This window comes from Canis lupus, chromosome 9, assembly GCF_048164855.1.
Source record: "Canis lupus baileyi chromosome 9, mCanLup2.hap1, whole genome shotgun sequence".
Lineage (NCBI taxonomy): Eukaryota > Metazoa > Chordata > Mammalia > Carnivora > Canidae > Canis > Canis lupus.
Window position 1 is genome coordinate 72,218,513 of NC_132846.1, and position 25,601 is coordinate 72,244,113.

At 44.6% G+C, this 25,601-nt stretch overlaps 1 protein-coding gene across 3 annotated transcripts in view; it reads left to right on the forward strand.

The window, feature by feature from the left end:
- TRAF3 (TNF receptor associated factor 3) overlaps positions 1-25,601 on the forward strand; it is a 116,044-nt gene that overhangs the window by 82,014 nt on the left and 8,429 nt on the right. For 2 of the 3 annotated variants that reach the window (XM_072840021.1, XM_072840022.1), the window contains exons 3-10: positions 1,386-1,647; positions 3,632-3,683; positions 6,488-6,592; positions 7,443-7,610; positions 13,622-13,702; positions 16,404-16,478; positions 18,134-18,226; positions 22,484-22,624. In XM_072840021.1, the coding sequence (XP_072696122.1) occupies positions 1,403-1,647; positions 3,632-3,683; positions 6,488-6,592; positions 7,443-7,610; positions 13,622-13,702; positions 16,404-16,478; positions 18,134-18,226; positions 22,484-22,624 (960 nt within the window). In that variant the 5' untranslated portion in view covers positions 1,386-1,402. The remainder of the gene's footprint in view (positions 1-1,385; positions 1,648-3,631; positions 3,684-6,487; positions 6,593-7,442; positions 7,611-13,621; positions 13,703-16,403; positions 16,479-18,133; positions 18,227-22,483; positions 22,625-25,601) is intronic. The other variant, XM_072840024.1, reaches the window with a different exon arrangement.

Here is a 25,601-nt window from a genome sequence, read left to right on the forward strand (position 1 = left end):
AAGCTTTTTTTCTTATTTTTATAAATAGATGGATTTCACAGGAGGCTTCCACACTTTGCCACAGTGATGTTCTATTTTATTAAAACTAGCCTGAGTGTGGCTAGAACACCAGTTCATTTATTTGTCAGATGTTAGGCTGCTGGTGTTCTGTACATTCCTAGTCGTAAAGCATTCATTCTTTCAGCTTCATAAAGAGGCAGAACAAGGCAATGTGAGGAACAAGGCTTTAGAGAGTGGGCTCTGCACCCAGCACCCCATGGCCTGAGGTGCGGGTCTGCCTCCTGTTCCAACCTTGCACTGGGGAGAAAAGGGAAGGGGATGAGGGACAGACACCCGGGGCCTTGTAAGTAGATGGAATTTGGCCCTCATTTTTATAATTAGCAGAAATAAATGGATTGAGCAAGAACACGGTGTAGTTTTGAGAGACCTGGTGAGTTTTGAAAGAAATTCCTCTGTAGGTTCACCAGATGTGCTACTGTGTACTTCAGCTGGCGGACCTGCACAGGCTGGAATCTTTGTGGCTCATGTGTAGGAGCTGTTATTTTGCCTGTTGATGGGAACTTACAGGTGGGAAGCAGCCATCTGTGCACTTGTCACCATGTGCGGGAGGAGAGCCTGCCCATATGGGCACAGGAGACCCATTCAGTTGCAGTGTCCCTCTGCTGGTTCCATCCCCAGGCATGAAAGTGCCTGTAAATCCACAGTGGGTGCATCCTGAAACTCTGTGGTGCACAGCATGGGGTCACATTGGGGCCAGGCTGGCCGTGTGGGCGGAAAGCAGGTGCCAGTCACGGTGTGCCCAGATTGGAGCATTGTGGGCAGACTCTTGGGGTCTCTTTGGGAGCAAAAGTAGCATGAAGAGTCTGCAGACACCATCACACAGTGTCTGCTGTTGTTGGAGTGAGTGACACTGTTCTGAGCGCAGGCTCCACAGCAATGCCATCACCATGTGGCAGGCCACCCCTGAGTCGTGTCACGGGCATTCATCAGCAGGGAGGTGAACCAAGAAATAAAACTGGCTGAGAACATCTGTTGCTTTGGCCAAAATATCAGAATGATGCGTATAATTTTAAGTTACAGCAAAGTATTACCTGTATTTCAAAGAACTTTAATGACACAACTGGTATACTTTTTGGAAGTTTTTGAACAGTAACGTTAATAGTCATGTTTGGCTCACATAGAAAGGGAAGAAGCATGTTTGCTTATGTCTGGTTCCCATCACATATTAAAGTCAGGAAGGTTCTTGTGTGTTACTTAAACTGAAAAACAAACAAACAAACCCACAGCTCTCAGGCACTTTTTCATCCCCAAAGCTGTGTATCCTTTCCTTGCAAAGGATGACATGATAGCATTTTACTCATGACTGTTACCTTTCCCCCCACCAGAATTTCTCTTTCCTAAAATGGAGTCAAGTAAAAAGATGGACTCCCCCGGCACACTGCAGACTAACCCACCGCTAAAGCTGCACCCTGATCGCAGCGCCGGGACGTCCATTTTCGTCCCCGAACAAGGAGGTTACAAAGAAAGGTTTGTGAAGACCGTGGAGGACAAGTACAAGTGTGAGAAGTGCCGCCTGGTGCTGTGTAACCCGAAGCAGACTGAGTGTGGACACCGGTTCTGTGAGACCTGCATGGCTGCCGTGCTGAGGTAGGGGCCCCCGCTGCCCTGGTCTGGGCTCACTGTGCCTTGCAGCTTCTCCAGTTTCTCTCCACTCGCTGCTTCACTTCTCTAAACAAGAAATGCTAAAGGTTAAAAGCTCTGAAGAAACCCAAACAAAATTCTCAGAGCCTAGCCTGTGAATCATTAAGGAAACTCGGTAGAACCCCATGCCTGAATTTTCCAGGGCTTCTATGGCCGGCAGCCTGGACTGCTTAGCCCCCCTCCCACAAACTTCTGTCTCCTCCCCACCAAGCACCTACCGAAGGTCACTCTTACACCTGCCACTTACTGATGGAGCTTGCCACCCTGGCCCTGGTGCCCTGGGGTCCCCCGTCTGTGCTGCTCTAGAAGTACCCAGTTCTTGAAGGCAACGCACCCATCGGCAAGTGACACAGGAGCCCTTAAAGTGCAGGTGCTCTGGGGACAGAGGCTGAGGAGGACGGGGTCAACAGGGAGGACTGGACATGTCCCCAGCCTAGGTAGGAATCTAGTCTGTCCACGACTACCCAGCAAGTAAGGAAAGCATACACTGAGCCCTTGGAAGTCCTTGTCAGCTAAGTATTGGTGCCATTTTAGAATTACAGAGGGAGTCAGGGAGGCAGTCTGGAGTTTTATAACACAAATAACATTCTCCAAGAAAGCATCTCGGTTCATCCCCCCACATAGTTTTTGGGCATGGTGCTGGGCACTGAGGGCTACGGCAGGATGATCTCAGACTTGGTCTCCAGTGTCAGAGCACAGGGAAGCCTGCCCACTCCTCTTCCTGATTCACCACTGGCGGCATGGCCCTTGATCACCTCTCCCTTCCTGTCATCCTCCCCCTGGCTATTTCCCACTGTGGCCTTATTCACTTATCCCAGTGAGCTCAGCTTACCCTGCTACAGGGAAAAATGACTCAAGTCAAGCCTAGTGATGGCAGAGCAGACTTAGAGCACCTGATTTTTCTAACCATGCAAACCTGTCCTGCAGCTCTGGGCCAGGGGGTGGGTGGCTAGCCATGTTCCTGGGGGTAAGGGGTATCAAGGGATCCCACCCAGATGCTACTCTAGAGTAGCCCTAGAGTCTATGCGTGTAAAAAGATTCAAATGATTAAAGCAATTTAGCACAAGCTTCATGTTGATATAGTCTAAGTGAATGTACTTTTACTTAAAAACACAGTAATTTCATCTCCTATCAACTCTCAGTTCTCCTGCCTGGCTTCCCAAGCCTGTGGAGTTTCCCTCCTCTGCCCACAGCCCCAGGATACACATGTCCAGCCCTGCACCCTCCTCCCTGAAGCCTGTGCTGACACCCCTGTCCTGGACTCCCGGAGCCCTTGGCTGTCGAGGGCAGGGACCATGCGAGTAGAAAGGGCTCACACTTAGTTTTATTTTTAATTTCTAGGAGGTGGTTTCCAGGCAGCATAAGATGGGGTTAGAATCAAGTCCAAAAAAGGGCAGCTTGGGAGCAGGGGCTCTCATCCTGTGTTTGGGGATAAGAATGATGTAGTGGGCGAGTGGTTTCCTGAGGGTCAGTTTTCAGTCCTCCTACTGTTAACTGTGGAACTGCACTGGCTTTTCAGTATATTATGAAGGAAAATAACTTGTGAAGAAAGTACTGACTGTTTTTATAAAGCCAGATCGCTTGTAGGCCCTCTGAATAGGCTGTGGATGCTCCCACCACAGAGCTTCTCCACAGATAGCTAGTTTTGGTTTCTGAAATAAAATTTCACTTTTAATTGAAAGGGGCTTTCCAAGTGGGACTGGTCTAAGCTGTTCTGCTTAAAAACTTCCTTATGAAAAATTACCATTAGCAAACTCGAGTCCTTTTCTCCTGTGGCTTCATGTTGGAAGCCCGTTCACCATGGCATCCTGGAGCTCGGCTTGCTGCTGTGCGCTTCACACAGGCGTGGCCGCAGCTCCAGTGAACACAGGACTTCTGCTGTCAGTAGAACCCCACTTACTGATGTCTTTATTGTGTGTTTTCCCCTCAGCTCCTCAAGCCCAAAATGCACTGCGTGTCAAGAAAGCATCATTAAAGATAAGGTATTCTTGGGGTTTTAATAAATGACCTTGTCCAATGCTTCAGTCATCCGTGGCACACGGTTTGCACCCAGTGCTCTGAGCCGGCTCTGATGGTATCTCGGGGCTGGACAGCAGGTGCTGCAAGGTCAAGGTGGAACAGCTGCCCAGCTGGGTGACCTTGTCCAGGTGTGCTTCCTTCACTCTCTGAGCCTGTGTCCTTGCCTGTGACAGTAGTGGAACCACTTCCCGAGACCCCAGGAGATATAGGGGGGTTGCAGGAACTGAATAGGTGAAGTGCGGAGATGCACACAGTCCTCTGAAGCCCTTCCCCCAGACAGCTGGGATTTGGCTCTTAGAGCCTGCTGGTCTCAGGAGTTCAATGGGATTTGCTGTCTGCCTGCCTCGTGTGCACCATCTCCTAGTCATTAGAGGGATGTTGGATTTCCACCCTTCCCCCCGCCATGTGATTATGTGTACCAGTGAAAGCTCTCTGTCAGTGAGGACTCTCAGAGGGGTTCAGGGGGGCTACCCACCTGCTTCCCTCCTGGGGCTCTGATCCCCCACCACCACCACCACAGCACCTCTGGTCATCTACACATTGCTAAACCCTGCTAGGCACGCTTTTAGTTTGAAATGACTCATTCTTAAAGTACTTAAAATATCAATAAAAATGTTCAGTACCAATATTTTGATTGATGAACCTGACAATTTTTTAAATGTAGGTCATTAAATTGTACAATAAAATTCTTACTCTGGGGTTTTGTGTCCAGAGCACTTTGCAGATTGGGTTTGTCATCAGGGCAGCCCAGGTGAGTGCAGTGATTTGAGGATCCTCCTCTGCCAGAATAAGGGCACCTACTCTAACTCCTCTGGGCAGTTTAGAGACAGAACTGGCAACATGTCCATGTACCTTGTCTTCCTCAGTGTTTGCCTACTGCTACAGACTGTAGTAAGTAAAAGGGGGGGGGTTGTCTTTAAGAAAACTAGTCACCCAACTACCCCTTAGTTGCATGGCCACTAACTTGTTAACATGTGTCTGACAGATGTGATTGTGGTAGATGTTGAAACAACAGACCTTGTCTGTTTCATTGTTCAGAATTATTACCCCTACTTTTCAATGGCATTGGTAACTGAAGAAATTACTAGTTTTATTGGAGCATCATGAATGACATTGACCAATGCCTTGGATCCTCATGGGAAGATGGGGCTTTGAGATGGAGATCTGCCCTCTGCAGGTCACCTTGGGGCCCCAGGCTCCTCATCTATGCAATGGGACAGTTGCAGTAAATACTCTCAGCTCTAAAATTCTGTACTTGTGACATTTCCAATCTTTGTTTTTTTTTTTTTTTTAACTTTTATTTATTTATTTATGATAGTCACAGAGAGAGAGAGAGGCAGAGACATAGGCAGCGGGAGAAGCAGGCTCCATGCACCAGGAGCCTGATGTGGGATTCGATCCCGGGTCTCCAGGATCGCGCCCTGGGCCAAAGGCAGGCGCCAAACCGCTGCGCCACCCAGGGATCCCCCTCCAATCTTTGTTTTGTATCCATAAAGTTAAACTCAAATGACTTAAGAAATTTAATGCCACAAAAAGGAAGCATAGGGATCCCTGGGTGGCGCAGTGGTTTTAGCGCCTGCCTTTGGCCCAGGGCGTGATCCTGGAGACCCGGGATCGAATCCCATGTCGGGCTCCCGGTGCATGGAGCCTGCTTCTCCCTCTGCCTATGTCTCTGCCTCTCTCTCTCTCTCTCCCTCTCTCTTTCTCTATGTGACTATCATAAATAAATAAAAATTTTTAAAAAAAGGAAGCATATTTCCTATTGGCTAAAAATACCTGTTTGGCGACCTTAGTGTGTTTTTTAAAAGTCTTGTTTATGAAGGATTAGATTTGACTCCAAATTACTTTATTTTTAACTCTTAACAGCTGTTGATTCTATTTCTTTGCCTTTGAAGTTGAGAAAGGCATAGTAAGATCCTATCTATTTTTCCACTGTATGGAGTGTTAACATATAGGAGTTTCTTAGAAACGCCTGAAGACAAAGATGTTTGAGACTATTGCTAGAAGGAGTGAATCTGCTTGTTTTCTAAGGAAAAATACAATTAAAGGAAGGCTTTCATTTTCAAAGGGAAACATTTTCATTATTGGACTAACTTCAGTCTTTGGAATATTTATTTAAAAGAGGTGGGGGTTTTTGTTTGTTTGTTTGTTTGTTTTTAGTAGCAGGATAATACTGTCTCCTTTTCAGTGAAAAATGGGTTATAAGGGACATCACCTTAGGAAAAAGAACCGAAACAAATGTATTATAAGCCATCTGCAGGATTCAATCTTTTACAGTAGTTTTGCTCTTTCTTTAGCAAGTGACCTAAAGAGGCATTAAGTTGTAGTGGCATTGAGTTACGAACTCATCCCTTGGTAAGCATTTTCCACTCCTGGCCACCCCCACAGAGCTGGCTCTTGGAAGGGTCCAGAGTCCACGTATGAACCTGCTTCTTGTGCATCCCCACCTTGAGATTATGTCAGAGTTAATTACGTGTATTTGGATGTTCAAAAGTGATCTTTAATTATTTGGTATAGCTTGTTTTCATTTGACTTATCTAATAAAAGGTGGTAGTTAAGGTTGTATTATTTAAATGTGTCTCTTAGTGGGGACAGCTCCTTCATGCTACTTAGAAATTAGAAATTAAGATGGTCCTTAATGCTTTCTGAGGTCCACTTAAGAGATGCTCTCATGATTTTTTTTAAAGTGGTTTTGCCTTGTCTGAAGTAGTAGCATGTGGAGATTAAGAAACATTAATCCTCTGAAATAACTGTCTTCCCATTTCAGGTGTTTAAGGATAATTGCTGCAAGAGAGAAATTCTAGCTCTTCAGATCTATTGCAGGAATGAAGGTGGAGGCTGCACAGAGCAGTTGACACTGGGACACCTACTGGTACGTCCTGGGAACCATGCTCCTTGCTTACCATAAGAAATACGACTCCTTGGGGTGCCTGGGTGGCTTAGTCAGTTTAGTGTGACTCTTGATTTCAGTTCAGGTTGTGATCATAGGGTCGTGGGATTGAGCCCTGTGTCAGGATCCGCTCTCAGCAGGGAGTCTGCTTGAGATTTTCTCCCTCTCTGCCCCTCCCCCAGCTCACGCGCGCTTTCTCACTCTCAAATAAATAAATCTTTTTTTTAAATAAAAAAAGAAATGTAACTCCCTGATCAGTATGATGAGGCACCCTAAGGCCACAGTTATGTTGATTTTCAAAACAACCAAATATGAAAGCAGTCCAAGCCACTTAGGTACGAAATGTTATTTTTATGACATCATTGGCAAAATTGCGAACTGGTTTTTAAACACCCCCACCCTACTTAGAATGGAAAGAAATCTGAACTGGTTTTTAATTTTGGAAGGCTTGTTAAAACTTTCTCTCTCCCTCTCTAACCATGAAATCCCACATAACTTTTTATGTGTTTTTTTTTTATTAGCATCTTATTTTATCCTTTATGAAGGCATACTTGAGCTGGAATAAAACAAAGTCCTTAGCAGATAACTAACCATTTATTTACCCAGGAAGGGAGAATTGGCTTACTCCTTCAAAAGCAATATAGTTTGAGTCATCACTAAAAGGATACAAAATTCATTGTCTCTCAATACACTTGTCACTCTTCTCTGTGAAAAACTGGTCTAGAAGTGGGCAGAAACATTTCTGAAGGAGTTAGCTGTGTAGAGGCTAGAATCTGGTATTTTAGATTGAATGTCTTTGCCAATTGAGAGCTTTGAAGTGTTTGTTTTACAGGTGCATTTAAAGAACGATTGCCAGTTTGAAGAGCTTTCGTGTGTCCGTGCTGACTGCAAAGAAAAAGTGTTGCGAAGAGACCTGCATGACCATGTAGAAAAGGCTTGCAAGTACCGAGAGGCCACATGCCCCCACTGTAAAAGTCAGGTCCCGATGATCACACTGCAGGTGCGCTCCCCCCCCCCCCAGTCACCCCTACTTGCTGCTCAGTCCAGGTATAATTTGTTACAGAATAGCATTTTAAACCATACTAACAGGAATAAAGAGAAAAGAGAAGAGGAAATGGCAGTTTTCATCTGACTTTAATTCAGAGTTAAGCTCTATTTGTTTTGCCCATTTTGATTTGTATAATTAACATTTTCCCATTGCCTTGATTGACTATCATTTGGTATGCCAAAAAAATGAAGACTAATTATCAAAAAAGGTAGAATTTTTCTCTTGTCCCAAAGAATGTCTTCAAAATCTTACTGGATTGCTTAATCTTTTAAGCAGCTCTGGGACATAATCATCCCTTCACCAGGGTAATTCATCCTGCAGCATCAAAGTGCAGCTGTCTGTCTTGGAGAGAGATGAGAATTCAACATTTTTCATACCTTGATTATTTTGGCACAGTTCTATATTGCGCATGTGTTAGAAATCAGATTCTTTATCCGTTAATTAGAGAGAGATGTTAGGGGTGAAAGGCTATCAGTAGTACAGTAATCTTCAAATATTTGTCCATTCCTTGAACAAATATTCACTGAGTACCTACTGCGTGTTGGGCACTGCTGTGGGAGCTGGTAGTTCAGTGGTGGAGCTCACCTTCTTGTGGAAGAGGTAATTAATAGGCAAACATAATGTGTGGTAGTGATTTGTACTATGAAGAAAAACGCACTAGCATCATGGGGAAAGGGATAATCAGAGCTGGCCTCTCCAGGGCAGTCAGGGGCCAGCGTGGGAGGAGAGAACAGCAGGGGTGTGCAGGCTCTGAGATGGAACTGATATAGCAGGTGGATTTCAGGAGCTGTGAGAGGCCAGCGTGGCTCCCATGCCTGGTGTAGAGATGATGGGTAGCAGATGAGAGGGTGGGGCAGGCCCTGGGTAGCCTGAGCAAGAGGGTGATGTCAGAGTTCCCCAATATGTGCAGCACTCTGACAGGTGTGACAGGTAGATGTGGGGTGAGAGGAAAAGAAAACATGGAGGCAAGGCACAGTATTGGCCTGTGCAGGAAGGGAGAGGAGGAACAAGTGCACTGGGACACATTCAGAAGGTAGAGGCAGTGGGATTAGCTCATGGCTTGAATAGGGAGTATGTGTTAAGGATGATGCCCAGCGTCTGTAACTAGAGCAGCTGGGTGAATCTGAGTGTTTTATTGAGGTGAGGTTCCGTGGAACTTAGCAGGCTTGAGAGGAGAATAGGGCAGTGGTCTGGACTATTGGTGTGTCTTAATAAGGTGGTACCTGAAGCCTTAGGGACAGAGGCCTGGGACACAGGAATGCTTACAGACTACTAAGAGGGAAGGTCATCTAGCAAAGGAGTGGCCAGTATGGAAGGGGCAGCAGAATGGTGCCCCGGAGGCAAAGAGAGCTGGGGAGTGTGGGGATGGGCAGGAGGGACAGACATTTTGGAGGGGTGTGCTGGGAATGACCTCTGGACTTGGCAGGATCATGACTGATGGGACCAGACGGGAGAGGACCAGAGACGTGCAGCCAGGATGTGCGGGCCCAGTTGATTCCTGGTGGAAATTCTAGAGTGGTTATTGACCAGAATTTTGTTTTTCTGTATGAAATGAAATGTATTCTACTTCATAATCTGCATGTTTACCTTACTCTGCAATTTTCTTGTGCCTATTTTCTTGTCTTGTGAAGTCTTTTTCCTGTATGATTTCTGTAGACATTTCTAGTTATTAAGGACTTTAAAGAATTGTGGAAAGTGGGGATAGTGTTTGGCCTAATTGAATAATTCCTTCAGTAACTCAGTTCAAATGAATGAGACACATACTTAATGAGCAGTACTCCAGACCTTACACATGTTGGTATGTTGCTATCAAAGTCATACTTTGCTTCTTGCAAAAATCAGTTATCTTTATTTGCAAAATATAATTAACTTCATCCAAGAAAGAATTGTAGGCTACTACGTCAGTTAGATACTATATAAGTAACTAACTCTATACTCCAGACTGAGCTGTAAAAAACTGGCTTTAAAGTAACAATATGGGCAGCCCTGGTGGCTCAGCAGTTTAGCTCCGCCTTCAGCCCAGGACGTGATCCTGGAGACCTAGAATGGAGTCCGGTGTCGGGCTCCCTGCATGGGGCCTGCTTCTCCCTCTGCCTGTGTCTCGGCCTCTGTGTGTGTGTGTGTGTGTGTGTCATGTATTCATAAATAAAATCTTAAAAAAAAAAAAAAGTAACAACATAAGGGCTCGCCTGCCCTCAGTCACCCTGGTGACTCCCTCCCTGACAACTGCAGGAGGGCTCTGGTCCTGTTGGGGCCTGGGATTGGGCTCCCAGGTCTCCTCCTGTCAGCTAGGAGCATGCTTCTTCATCTTGTCCTATCCTGCCATGGGCTTATTTTTAGAAAGAACAGCCATCTCAGAGGCATGTCTACAGCCCCAGGTCACCCTGACATCCCCACATTTCCTGTGTTTTATGAAGGGTGTCAAGTACATCGAGTGTTGATGAGCTCCAGATTGATAAAGTATCGAAGCCCTGGCCCATTGCAGCTCGTATGAGAATTTCTTTTCCACCATTAAACCATGCTATTGACCCTACATCAGCTGTTTTTAAGTTGTTTTCTCTTAATCTATAGATCAGCATAATTTAAAGTGCCAGGAGAGAATCCCCTCTTTCACAATTAGTCTTGGAGCTGTTGAATATGGTCTCTTTAAACAGTTTTGTTAATTTGTGGAAAATCAGAATTCTAAAGATCTCATTTTCTGGGAAAATGTCTGTCTTATAGGAGTATCTATAGGCATAGCCACTGTGGAAGACAATTTGGCAATATTTTATTGGGTTGACTATTCCTGTACTCAGCTAGTGAGCAATCCCTCTCCTCGCTATGCAGGAGAAACTGTTACATATACACACTAGGAGATAGGGCCCAGCATAACTCTAGAGACAGCCCCCACATCCGTCAGCTGGAGAGGGGACACATCCATTTTGGTGGACACATCAGTCATGAGTATACACACACATGCTGTAGTGACATGGCAGGGAAATGACAGGGCAGTGTCACTACAGCAGTGCAGATTGAGGACCCTCAACTACCCTCGACAGGAGCGTTTGCCTGAGGCATGGTACTAACCTGGATCTCAGAAGACCCATAGATAGGGTGGAGTTCCATTTTAGTAAATTTCAAAAGCAATCAATACAGTATTTGGCCCACATTTAAGTGTAACAAAGAAGTAGCAACACAAAATTCGGATTTTGGTTTAGGGATTCTTCCCTGGAGGAAAGTGGGGCAAGATGGGAGATTACACACAGGTAAATGGGGAGTTCTTGTCCTTGGTGGCTATCCTCCATGTAGTTATACTCTCTGACTTGCACATGGGTTACATCTGTTCTGGGACTATCAGAGTGATGTTCAATGTGAGATAGGGCTAATTTATTAGTACAGAGAGAGTTTTATGTATCAGTAGGTTATAGTTTTTTAAATGGGCGTGTTATTTTCCTGGGAAAGGAAACATTTTCCCGGGGCTGCTGGAACAAAGTACCACAAAGGTGGCTTAGAAAAACAGGAAGATACTCTCTTATAGTTCTGGAGGCTGGAAATACAAACCCAAGGTCTTGCGTTGGGGCTGTGCTCCCTCTGAGGTCTCCAGGAAAGTCCCCTCCCTGCCCCTTCTAGCTTCTGGAGTTGCTACTGTCCTTGGCAGTTCTTGGCTAGGAGCCATCTGCCTCTCTGCTCAGATCCCTTCTTCAGGGGCATGTCCTCGCCTCTCGTGAGGGCATCCATGATGTGATTCAGGGCCCACCCTAATCCCAAGCCACTGGGGCCCCATCTTCACTGATTATATCTGCAAAGACCTGATTTCCAAATAAAGTCATATTCTGAGGTTCTGGAGAGACATGAATTTTGGGGGTCACTCTTCAACCCACTACTGTGGGCAAAAGCTGTGAAAAGGCAGTTCACAAGAACTATAAACGATTAATAAATATCAAAAATATACTTACCCACACATTATCAAATAATTGCAAGTCACACTCATTGCCTTTTCCACCTGTCATGTTGTCAAAGATAGAAAAGTCTGATGGAATTGACAAGGGTGTAGGAACGTGTGTTCCTGTGATGATGAGCGTGCATTTGTGTAAGGTTATTGGAGACTAGTTTGGCAATATCTATCAAAATCCATTTACAGTACCTATACTCTTTGATACCCAACAAAGCCTGCTTCTAGCAATTTATTGTTCAGATATGCTTGCACAGATCTCCAGAGACATGCATTTGAGGATACTGATGGGTCTGATCCCAGCCTCTCCCACCACCCCCTGCTCTCTTGGAACACACTGCCCCACCCACTGCCATATCCTCCTTAGAGCTGTCTTCTCTGTGCCGTCTTCTCTGTGCCGTCTCACCCCGTGTTCCCTCCAGGTTTTCCCTTGTTGAAGTGGTGATGACCTGTGTGTGAGCTGTCCCTCTTGAGCCGACCGTAGCACCTGGCACATGCATGGGCTGGGGCATGGAAGTGGGATCAAGGGTGGGTTCAGGGAGGAGGCTGGCATCTGTGGAATGTTTGCCATGTTACCTCTCCGGGCCCATGACTGATGGGGCCCTCAAAGCTCCCCTATGAGGGAAGTCTGGTCTCTCCTCCCACTCATAGATGAGGCAGGGAGGTGGAGCCATTTGCCCAGGTTTTTTCACTAAGGGACAGAGCCTTGACTTGGTGGCACTTGGGAACTCTCAGGGATTCTGAGCACAGCCAGGCAGAAGAGAAAGCCAGCCGCGCCCCCCCCCCCCCGCCCCCCTTGTGGTGCGTCTTGTGGGAGGCCTGCTGGTCAGGCTCAGTCCAGTCAGGTGCTTTGTACTGAGCTTTGAGCAGTCGTGACTCATCCTGTGGGGGCTCTGTGGGCCTCCGAGGCTCAAGCTCAAGAGCAGAGCAGCCGCGCACACTGTAGGTGCTATCTCTGCACTGCAGACTGTACCACTGCACACTTACAGAGACACTGGATGTCAAAACACACTGAAGAAAGCTTGAGTGTGGTTCCTGGTGCCTCACCTGGGCCACCATTGCCCTTGGTCCACACTGTGCCTGCCTAGTTGGATTGAGGCTCTTGGCTGTGCCCCCCACTGCCCCCCTGCCTGCTGTCCAACTGCACAGCAGCATGACTGTGGAGGCCCTAACCTGAAGAACCAGATGAGGAAAATCCCAAGTATCCCAGGCTCACAAGGAAAACAGCACCAAATTTCCTTCTCACTTGGTGATGCAGCCTCCAGGAACCTGTCCCACGGGTTGTGTGGTGTGGCTCTGACTCTGTATTACTCTCTCTCCAGCAGCCCTTTGTCATGTGTCTGGTGGTACTCTCTGGGGCTCTTGGATTTGATGGGTAGCTCTTGCCTTAACTTTGCTACTGAACAGATGCTCAGCAGGTGCCCATGGCATGGGTTGAGCAGTTATTATCATCCAGCCTCTGTAAGGTTAAAATTTATACCACCCAGAGAAGAGCTAAACCAAAATTTGTCCATATTTTCCATGCATTATAGATAATCTAGGTAAGATTTCAGGGCAATAATTTAAATACCCAGTGGATCATGCCATTTGCAGGTATTAAAGAAGCATCATTTCCAGACCCTGAACTTAGAGGCCAAAGGAAAACCATCCTTCTCTCCAGTGAACAAGGGCTGGACACTGGGGTACGGTGTGAGTGGCAGCAAAGGCCAAGTCTGCCTGTGCTCTCGTGTCTAGGCAGCGTGAGCACAGTGGGGTGCTCCCTGGTGGAGGCTGCTGTGGAGACCTCCAGGGTCTGTGCTCTCGCAGGGTTGCCCCCACCTGTCAGATTTGAGTCGATTTCCTGAGACACCTTACTTTTTGGCTCTCACACTTTGAGCATGAGGACTCCTTCAAATGTGTCAGAACTCAAGGAAACAGGGACAGTGAGCAGTGTCCTTTGGGTTTTCGTGGTGACATTGAAGATACTGATAGAGCCTGAAGGGAGATGGGTTTTATGTCCCAAAGTTGATGACACTTTCTTCTTTTCCTCCAGAAACATGAAGACACTGAGTGTCCCTGTGTGGTGGTGTCCTGCCCCCATAAGTGCAGTGTCCAGACCCTTCTAAGGAGTGAGGTAAGGAGCATTGCCAGGGCCTGTTGAGGAGTTAGTGATGTCTTTAGGACTAGCATGCAAGAGACTCCATCCTTCCCCAGTAGCTGAAATCAAAGGTTCTCAACAGATCATGGTAGTGAGAAGTATGCTAGAGAAACAATAAAAAAACCTCATGCTATTGTGGGGCATCACAAATTTCAGAAGCAAGCAAATAAAAGCTACAACGTGCTTAAATTCAGAGCAAAATACTGTTAAGAACTGAGAAAATGGAATTACTTTACAAGCAAAGGTAATAACTTTAGGTTCTTAAAAACTATTTTTAAATCTGTAAAAATAGGAATTACTGCAAGATTATCTCAAAATAAATGGTTTTACTGACATTGCAGAATTGTTTGGCCACATGCACTGTGCAGGTTTGATGCTGGGGAGCAGCTGGGCCCAGAGGTGGGTCCCACATCCCTAAGGAGCCTCCCCCAGAGGCCATGTGTTTCACACTGCCCTTGGGCATGCTTTCTTTAAGGCAGGTAGATTTTACAGTAACTTAATTTGATCAGGATATATCCAGTTGGAAAAATTCCAAGGATTCTTAAATGTTTTTGCATCTGGTTCTGACCTGGAGTCCCTTTGGTTGCTGTTTCGGGAGTATCTGGGCACCTGTGGGCTCAGTGCATGCCTGTGCCTCCTGGTTGCTCTGATCTGAGGAGGCTGCTCACCTCAGCCTTTTTCAGCAGCCTGGAATTTTGCCACTGGATATTGGGGAGGTGAGGCTTGGTCTCTCACATTGCCACTGAGCAAGAGGACCTATGTAGGCCTGGAACCAGGGACACAGGGTACAGGGAGGACCCCCCCCCCCCCCCCCCCCCCGAGCCACTCTCAGTCAGAATGTGTCCTACCCAGAAGATGACTCTGCTCAGCAAGGGCAGGGTCTTGCCTGGTGGCAGAGGTCTCTAGGCCTAGAATGTGCCCTAGGAGTGAGCAGGGAAATGCATACAGATTTCCACAACCAGAAAGTCCCTCTGGATGAAGAGTCTGTAGTATTGAAGTGATTACCAGGGTTTTATACCCTTTTCAAAATTTTCACTCTTTCAGGGCTACCTGAATTAGGGACAAAAGCTAACTCCATTTACCTCTAAGTTATTTTTCTTTTAAAAAATCTTTAAACATGCATTTATCTTGGGTTTCTCTTGGGTTTCTAGTGAACGATACTACTGGTCTGTAGCTTATTCTTTCCTCTGTTCCAAAGCTCCTCTCCTGTAAGGAATGACAGTAAAGGCTCTGAGAGTAATGATAATGAACCAGTTTAGGAAAAAGTGTGACCCTGAATTTATAGTGACACACTGAAAGTGACATCAGACTCCAGTGTCCCTGACTTTAATGCTAGAAGTGCTTGCTGGAGGGTCATGATTATACCAGTGGCACTGAGAGAATATATTTTAAAACTTTGAAGTGGACATAACTATACACATTCTCATGCTACTTTTCTCTGCCACTCACCGGTAATCTACCGGGTGGAGGCCAGAGCTTCCTGGCTGGGTTCAGAGGAGCATCAAGTGTACTAGACTGCTAGATCTGTAACCACCACGATGCTGCCCAGGCCCAGAGACCTTCCACAAAGGTTGGCGCATAGGCTCCCCAGGACATTGGCCCTCCTCTGCAACTCTTGCCACAGGACAAAAGAGCAGTCCTGTGACCCACCTTCCTCTCTGTCCTAAATGCTGACCTAAAGGAAAAGGACTTAAGAACTCTTTGTCCTGGGAGCCAAGGTAGAGCTGTAAGAGGACAAGCCCATGAGCCTTTGGGAGGGGGACAGGGTGCTCAGACACCCCCTTTCCTGGTTCGGGGTCTAATTGTTTTCTATAAAGATCTATCCCTAGAATTTCCTGATGAGAATTTATTCAGTAAAAGAAGAAGCTCTTTTTAAATTGTATTAGCCTAATGAATAGCACTATGTCTTTAAAATGTAGACACTTCAATTCCCTTTTCTCTTGAGGGGGCATCATAAGTGGTTTTTATTTGACTATTTGCCAGGATTTAAGCTGAACAAAGGCATTTTTCCTTGTACGATGAGTTATCCTCTCCCAGTCTCTCCTAATTTTCTTCTACCAATTAGAGGTGATAATATTAAGATTCATGTTGTTAGAATGACCTTAGTGATCTGTGAGAAGCTACATGAATTTATGGCCACTCAGAGGGAAAAAAAAGTCTTTTCAGAAGAAGGAAAAAACTCATCTCGTTATCTTGAGTATTGAGAGTAATGGTACATCATGTAAGCTTGCTTCGAAAATATCTTTATTTTTGTGTACTGTATAGTAGGTGTGTGACCCAGTTACATCCTGAATGCTTTCTCTTTTTTGTGTTTCATGCAATTTTTGTTTATAGTCTTTAAGTGTTCATTTCAGTTTACGTTTTTTCCCCTTTCTTTTTAAAATTCTGGCGCTGCAGACGGCATGTCACATTTTGAACAATTTGTTCTAAAGAAACTGCAGGTTTAAGAAATGTTACAGTAACTGTATTTTTGTATATTGGCGTATATATGTGTATACACGTGACAGTAGTGTATATTTACTGCCTGTAAGTCTAGGAAGGAGATGGTATAAACACACCTGTAGCTGATAAGCCCCCTTCGTGACAGTACAAACCAGATGCTCTCTGTGCCCTTAATATGTTTGAACATTTTCATGCAGACGCTTGTGCCACAACTCACGTCTCTTTCCCGTTGCAGTTGAGTGCACACTTGTCAGAGTGTGTCAATGCCCCCAGCACCTGTAGTTTTAAGCGCTATGGCTGCGTTTTTCAGGTCAGTATCCAACATTTGTCCTTCCCAGTCACTGACATTCTGCCATGAGAGAAAGTTACTATCTTAACATCTTAACATGCAAGTTCTGGACTTGTAGTCTTTATCATGGAACCGAGTCACCATGTTGCATGGGTGGCAGAAGCCACATGCAGCAGATGTGGGTGCTCGCTCTCCATGCCAGGGGTGTTCTGAGACTTCAGGTGGACACCTGAGCTGAGGAGGAAGTCAGGAGGCCCGGGAATAGCTACATCTAAAACCAGCTAGAAAATGGGGCAAACAGGACTGACAGCTATGGGGGGTTTTCTAGAGAGATTGTTATGGAACATTAGCCGGGACCTGATTATAAGTGGGTGTCAAACCAGACGTAGTTGGAGCAGTGTGCGTGTCAGTGCACAGTTGTGAGGATGGCACTTGTGTGTCCGTAAACGCATTTCAGAGTATATATGCTATCCCTCCCAGGACAGCCGTGTGGAGAGGGTGTCTCCATCACCACCACACTTGTGCTGTGAGAAACCTGTTTCTGGGGGATTTTTGGTTCGTTTTTTTTTTTTTTTTTTTTTTTTTAACACGTCTGAGATTGCTAGTGAATTTGAACTGAGTTTCATTGAAACATATATCTCAATCTTAAAACTGCTGGAGGGCAGTATATATTACAATTAAAATATTTTATATTTAATTTTGTGTATTATCAGTACATTATTAGGAAATCAGTTCAGAGATACTGGCATCTCAGTATTTTCTTAGAAAGTAAATAGCCCTAAGAGTAAGAACGACTGTAGCTCTCCCATTGTCTCCGTCTCTTAATGAGATGGAGCACTCACCACTGTTATGTCGTATGTAGTATCATTCATTCTGTGTATGTATATATATATATATGTTTATATATAGCAATACTTATATCAACATATATATATATGAATATTCTATGTACAGAGTATATGTTTTGGAGATCATTAAAATGCTTTCTGTGGCTTCTTAATTTTCTAATATCAGAACAAATTATATTTTCATGCCGATTATTTCCTTAAATATAGGAAGTACTATTTCATGTGCTTATTACTGACTCTAAAATGGTCTCCATCTTATGTACTCTGTAGATTGTTTATGTTTTGTATGTAACTTTCCAAGTATACTTAGAATAGTGAGGAGTAATACATTTTCTAACACAGTGAATTTCCTTAATAAGTTGATAATTCTAATAAATTATTTAGAATCCCACTTTGATTACATGTTTACTAGATTATTTGTAGCAGTGTCTAGCTGTAACTGCAGGTGTCTAAACATTTTCCACTTGTGTTTTTAATGAAAAAGGTTATATAGGAACCAAAGTGAGAGGTTGAAGATTCAATTTCTTGATTTTACAAATACAAAATGCAGATGAGAAGGAGCTTGGGAAGAAGCTTGAAGAGCGAAGAGCATGGACTTGAGGTTGCTGTATGCAGGATGTCTGCTCTTCTTGCCAGCCTCTCCCCACCTGCACTCAGTAGAGTAGGGGCCGCTGAGCATGGCCCTCCGAAGGCTTGGAGACCACCCACTAGCTTTAAGGAATAGGGCTCCCCTCTTCATGTTTATTGCTGGTTTTAGGTCATGTGTTAGTCTTACTATGCTCTGTAATGGAATGAGGTCAGCTTAATGCACTACATCTCTTCTCGCAGGGGACAAACCAGCAGATAAAGGCCCATGAGGCTAGCTCCGCAGTGCAGCACGTCAACTTACTGAAAGAGTGGAGTAACTCTCTGGAGAAAAAGGTACACCATGCTGCTTCCTGGCTCTTAATAATTTCTTCAAATTATTTAAAGAAGAATATATTTTTTATAGTTACTAGTGGATTTGGATAAAAAAACAGTATCAAGAGAATGTCAAAAAAGTAAATTTCTTTTCACATGACCTTGAGCTTATAAATGAAGGTGTGTGTGTGTGTGTGTGTGTGTGTGTGTGTGTGTGTGTTGTTTGTTAATTACCAAGCAAGCATGCAGTGCCCTTTATGGTTACCTTAGCATTGACCTCGAATAGGCATTGTCAAACTTCCAAACCTTCCATTCTCTCCCCATTAGCTTCGTCTTTTTGTACATAAAGTTTTATTGGAATGCAGCCATGCTCATTCATTTCCCTTTTGTCCATGGCTGCTTTTGCAGAGTTTAGGAATTGAGACAGAAACTGTACAGACCTCACAGCCCAAAACATTTACTCTTTGGCTCTTTGCAGAAAAAAATCTGCCAATACCCAATCTAGAAGGTTACCAGTGTTAAATGCTTCACCATTCTTTGTCTTTTCTGAGAGACAGCTGGGAAAAGACTTTGCCCCACCAATAGTTTTATTATTGACTCTCTCACCTGACACTTTGTGGAAATTTGATGCGGGGAGCACTTGTTCTCCAGCTAGGCTCCTTCGCAGGTGCCTTCCTAATGTCATACTTCTTATCGTCTCATTCCGTGGTGTTCAACTGGGCCGGGCCTGGGCCCTCTGTTCATGAGGAAAGGACGAAAACCTCCAAGAATTGATAGGGAAGCAGTTGCTACAGGATCTCTCATTGTGGCTTCTATACAAAAGTAAAAACTTAACTCAATATTCAAGAAATATTTATGGAGAATTTGCCGTAGAGGGTACCAAGAAGAATTAGAGCAGCCGGTGGAATTGATGTTTATTTTCTAGAGATTTGAATACCTTGTTTCCAGTATTAAATCCAACCAATTTAAAATGTGAGTATATTTGAAAGAGTATAAAATTCTTAATCACAATGCTTTTATTAACTCTGACATAGTTTGTTAATACACATGTTTATGCTGAAGATGAGATGTGACACAGGGTTGGTTTGTCACATATACACACACAAGTGTGGTAGAAGAAGGGTCCTGTTTAACAGGGAAATGAGATTTGTGTTACAAGAGTCATTTGTGACTGAGTTGTCTTTTTTTCCCTTCTGAAGAATGTGTTCTGTTTCTGCTTTTAAAAAATTATAGACATAGGGCAGCCCCGGTGGCGCAGCAGTCTAGCGCCGCCTGCAGCCCAGGGCATGATCCTGGAGACCCTGGATAGAGTCCCACGTCAGGCTCCCTGTATGGAGCCCGCTTCTCCCTCTGCCTGTGTCTCTGCCTCTCTCTCTCTCTCTCTCTCTCTGTCTCTATGAATAAATAAATAAAATCTTTAAAAAAAATAAAAAATAAATAAAAATAAAAATTATAGACATAGATGTCAGGGCTCTCCTTGATACTCCGTTTCTCACTTACTTAAAAGTCCTTTCTTTTATTTATAATGCATTGGTTCTGTTCCAGCTGTACTAGTTAGCTAACAGTTTGTGGTTCTGAGGTGTGTAGCTGTCCAGTGAGACAATCGTAGAAAGTGCCATTGCCAAGTCTGCTACCCGAGCTGAGACTCCATTAGTGCATAAAGAGGTATGGTCTTCTCCCAGCCCCACTTCCTCATGTTTGCTCCACTCCAAGCGAATGGTTTCTGTCTTTGGAAATGCTGGGACAGAGCCTCTGCGTGCACCATTGTTTGTGTTCACCGGAAAACACCTGTCTCTTCTTTGGGCCCAGAGGCAAAGACTAGACAAAGAATGGAGATACTTGTCTTTTCTTAAAATGGGAATTTATTTCTCATTACACAATTACTCAGTTGGAATATCTTAGGTTATTTTGTTCATGTGTAGTGGAAAATGGAATGTTTTTGCGTTGGTTCAAAAACTCTAATCCATCATGTCAAATTAAGGAAAAACTGTTTTGTAAGATGTGGACTTAAAAATACTCATCTTCTGTATGGGAAAAGTTTAAAGGGAAATATGGAGTGCCCCACCAAAATAGGCTGGAGTAAATGTTGTTCTCAGTGAGGAGGGCCTTAGGGAAGGACGAGAGGACTCCTGTTTCCTCTGCTATGGGGGTGTTCTGCTGTGCTTCTTGGAAACACACCTGCCAGGAAGATTTTCCCATGCATGTCATGTCTACCTGATAGGAGAAAGCAGGGCTCTGCAGGTGCCTGGGAGTTGGATTCTTTGATTAAAATAAGTATTTAAAAATTTAAAATAGGGAGGTCCCTAAATTAAGAAATTAAGAGTTTAATATGGTGACATGTTCATTAATGTGAGATGCTTCTGCTCACCCTCAGGTTGCTTGTTTTTTGCAGAAGAAAAATTGTCATGTTTTTTGGAGATATTACCGAGATTTTTTATCAAAAAGGTTGGCATGAGGACCTGGGTGGCTCAGTGATTGAGCATCTGCCTTTGGCTCAGGGTGTGATCCTGGGATTCCTGGATCGAGTCTTGCATCGGGCTCCCTGTGAGGGGCCTGCTACTTCCTCTGCCTATGTCTCTGCCTTTATCATGAATAAATAAATAAAATCTTTAAAATAAAAAGGTTGGCATGCATGCAGGCTATTTTTTGGGGTGTGAGAATAAAGAGTCTGGAAATTGTGACCACCTTGAGAAATGGGAATGAGTGAGATATGACTTTGGAAAAGGCAAACCTGCCTGTAGGATGTGCACATGGCCAGTCTGCATCAGTTGTAGAAGTCCAGGGTCATGAGGCAGCGTATTTTAGAGAGGAAAGTCTGTGCTGAGTAAAATCTGAGGAAAGCAAAGTGTTATTTTGCCCATGAGACATTGTAAGTTTTGTATTCCGTAGTAAATATGTGTTTGTCTAAAATAAAAGAGATTGATTGTATCCAAAGGACTGCTTAGTTGCCTGTCTTTAGACAGGTTATTTGCAGGGTCATCAGGAATCAGTGCTTTACCACACCCATGTCTGCCCTGGGGTACCCTGGGGCCATCACCTCAGTGTTCGCTGGTATTCGGAGCACAACTGAGCGGAGGTGTCACAGCGTCCATTGTGGAGCCTGCTGTCTTCCAGGGGCAACAGCCATGCACAAACACATCTGTCAGTAGAAGGGCCTTTCCAAGGGCCAGAGTGCCCCATGGAGAAGTCTTGTGAGAAGGCAACTTTGTCAGACTTGCCCTCAGACTCCTCATCTGGGGGTTCTTGGGAGCTAATTATTTTCCAGAAAGAAATCTTGAAAAGGCCAACGGTGAGCTTAGAACTGCTCCCCCAGCAGGCCCTTACCTGGGCTGATGTGGTGTTGCAGGTAGATATGTTGAATTTTATGGAAGGTCCTTTCTGGCGACGGCCAGACACATGGACTCTGCAGCTCCACGTCTCTGTTGCAAGAGCCAGTTATTGGCCCAAAGGATTAACCAAAGACATACATAGCTTTTTTATTCTCACTGTGCTTTCCTCATTATGTTGGGAGAACTTTTCAAAGTATAGGATATGGCCCACTTGTGGAAGTAAAATAATTTAGTGGATTGCAACTACTATTTTTTTTTTTTTTAAGTAAAATAGAATAAAAGAGAACGTATCCAGACCCATGGAAATGTTTAGGGCAAGGATGGTTTTGTGATTCCTGCTTCTTACACACAAGCACATGCACACATCTGTACAAACGGGATGTGAGATGTGCAGATGTGTTTCCTGGTCAAAGTTTGAAAGACAACTCTGGTAAAAAGTTGATTGGTTTTCAGCAAAAATTTTAGGAAGTGTGTCCCATTCATTCTGAAATTCAGTTAGCTGCTGTACTTTGCCTTACCTTATTTAATTACTGGGGAGATTCTGAGAAACACAGTGTATAGGATTTCCTATTAAGTTACTAGGACTTCTGGGGCATCTGGGTGGCTCAGTGGTTGAGCATCTGCCTTCGGCTCAGGGTCGTGATCCCAGGGTCCTGGGATCGAGTACCACATCGGGCTCCCTACGAAGAGCCTGCTTCTCCCTCTGCCTATGTCTCTGCCTCTCTCTGTGTCTCTCATGAATAAATAAATAAAATCTTAAAAAAAAAAAAAAAAAAAAAGAGTTACCAGAACTTCCATTTCCTGTATAAAGGGATTTTTTTCCCTGGAACTCCTTCCAGTGAACTAGTAGAAGGCCTATATTGTGAAAATTTAGGTACTATCATTATATAATTGTTACTAACTAATAAAACCACTTTTTATTTGCTTAATTGAAGAATTTATTTTCCAGGTTTCCTTGCTACAGAATGAAAGCGTAGAAAAAAACAAGAGCATACAAAGTTTGCACAATCAGATATGTAGCTTTGAAATTGAAATTGAGAGACAAAAGGAAATGCTTCGAAATAATGAATCCAAAATACTTCATTTGCAGGTAAGAAGTTTAAGACTATGGCTGGATCAAAGGGTCGAGGAGCATGTCTGTGTTCTCCTTTTGGGTATTCTCAGTGAGCTGTTTGAGCAAAAACCATGACTTTTGTCAAACAAAGGACTTATTTCTCTTGCTTAATTGGAAACTTGAGAAAGACCTGGGCTGCTGTGTCTTGTCCGCCTTTCCTTGGAGAGCAAGTACCATTGCCTCTCTGATGTGCCTTTGATTCACTGTGGGTGAAGTAAGATTTACAGCCCGTGTTTTAAAAAATTAGCTGTTTTTTATTATTATTTAAGATTTCATATTGTTCAAGAGTAGTTATGTGTAAAGTTTCACTTCCTAAAGTGAAGTGAAGCCAATCTATTTTGTTCTGAATTTCCTAGTGACACACAGGCCCTGCTTTATCTCACCATAGCGATCCAGATGTACCTCAAAACAAACATGTAAGCCTTTGTTATTCTGAAAAGAAAGTGATTGTGTAAGGGGCTTGATTAAAATGTGGTTCCTCATTTCTGTTATCAACACAGGTACTTAATAGTATATTATTCTTGTAGGTATCATATGCACATCAGCTTACTCGTAGTGTGTGCCTGTTATACTAATTCCCACGTGTATCACGCACCCATGGAAGCATCACTGAAGTTTCCAAAATGGCTTTTCAGGGCTTTTACTTAGATGTGTTTCCTTAAATTATCTGGAAGATTAAAAAAAAAAAAAAAGTCCAGTAGCTCAGAGTCACGGTGTCTTTGAGAATGCCTTTCCTCCCTTTTAACATCAGAGATTAGTCATATTGGCTTGAATTGCATAGAGATTTATTAAATTAATTTCATTTGTGTTAAAACTTTGAGGTTGTCCAGTGACGAGGAAAAACACAATGAAATAACAGATTGTGTTAGAAAAGGTACAAGTCTTTGGTATTGAATCAGGCCAAAAAAAAGTACATCACATAAAACGCCAGCAAGCCTCCTGCTGGAAGTTCCTGGCGTTCTGCAGAGACCCATGGGAATGCTGTTCAGGATGTCCAGAGGCTGCACCCACATGGCACCGCTCAGGGCCAAGCTACTAACAACAGAGCTGCTGTCCTGGGGCGCTGAGAGGTGGGTAGAAAGGATGCAGAAATCAAAGCTATGCTAGAAAACCAGCTGTTAAAAATATCAACAACAGAAGAAAAATTAGGATATCTGTAATGAGGTCACTGGGGCACTTGTCTGAAACCTCTGATGTCATTACATGCATCTTCTCCACTTCCCCCTCTCCCAGGGTGAGAAGTTTGAATTTAATTTACTTTTTAGTAGAGTTTAATCATTCTATCATGTGTGATTTATATTTTAACACTTTCATGATTGAATAAACCGCTGAGATCTAAGTCAGAAAGACAGGGGGAGACCCTGTTGCTGGAGCCCAGAGCAATGGAGGCTGAGTACAGTTGGTGCCCCTGCCTGGTCATAAGTAGGAGGGCGGTGACTTCGCTGCTGCCCTTCTCCATGGAGAGAAAAGCATGAAGGAAAACAGACCATGTTGAAAGAGAGATACTCAGATCACACTGGACGTGCAATGCCCAATCTCATTAAGTCCCCCACAGCAGCTTCTGTAGACTGACTCCATCTGGGTGACATTGTCACATGACAGGTGGCAGCTTACCGGTGCTTCACTAGGGGGCTGGCAGCGTGTGGCTAGCCTGACAGACAGAGCCTGGGCTGTCCGTCTTCAGGGAATGTGGGTGGAAGACCTCCGTGGCTGGACCCCTGGGGGCATTGGCTGTCTGTGAAGCACGCTCTGCCTGAGGGCACTTCTCTCCAGTTCCTCTAGAGCCTTCTCCACCTCTCCACCCTGCACCTGGCTCATGTACACCTCTCATTATTCCTCCTTCATCCCAAACCCTTCCTGTTGCCTTCTCCTCCCCCTTCCCTCCTCAATGCTCTCTCAGCCCCATACCTCAGACCACCACGGTGATGACAGACATGGTACCCTCTGTGTCATCTCCTTCCTTGTCTGCTTGTCCAGTAGATCCTAAAATCCCAGAGATGATGGGAGCACATACAGAGTGCAGAGTTCCTGAGGGCCCCAGATGTACATGGTAGATAGGGATGCAATCGGAGTTGGCTAAAGGCAGTGGAATTTAAGAATGTATTTGCTTTCACTGGCCCAGGAAGGGCAGTTTCTTAATATTTTACTTTTTAAAGAACCTGTTTTTCTTACTGAAAACAAACCACCTAGATGTCAGCTTAATCCCTGTGTCCCTGATGCCATGTGGCCTGCTGCACGCCCCCCCACCCCCCACCCCTGGCCCGTGCCCCTGTGTGTCACCTGCAGGACTCATTTGCCCAGGGTTCTCTACAGGTCCCAGTGACCCAAACGGTGCAAATGACAGAGTAACGGTGGTTTAAGTCCCCAAGCGCACAGTGTGGGACACTGATGAATTGAGGTTCTAGCAGCAAATCTTTTGATTGGGATTTATTTCCATAGCCTGCAATCTATACCGTCTCTCCACTCCAGGATTCTTTTTCTCATGCAATCCTACACCTGCATTTAAGATTTATTTTTATAGGGATCCCTGGGTGGCGCAGCGGTTTGGCGCCTGCCTTTGGCCCAGGGTGCGATCCTGGAGACCTGGGATCGAATCCCACGTCGGGCTCCCGGTGCATGGAGCCTGCTTCTCCCTCTGCCTGTGTCTCAGCCTCTCTCTCTCTCTCTGTGTGACTATCATAAAATAAAAATTAAAAAAAAAAGATTTATTTTTATAGAAGTAGGACAGCAGCTGAGTGTAGACCACTCTTTAGGAATGAGATCATGTTTGCTGCCTTCTACAGAGAAAGTTTGATTGAGATCAGGGTCCTGCCTTGACTCTCTACCATTGATGCAAAGGAGAGGTCTGTTTACCACATTCTTCCTTGCCGTGTGGGGAGCTCCTTCTAGAGCCTTGTCTGTGTCCACACTTGTGTACATGTGTTCCCTCCTGCCCCCGCCACCACGTGCTGAC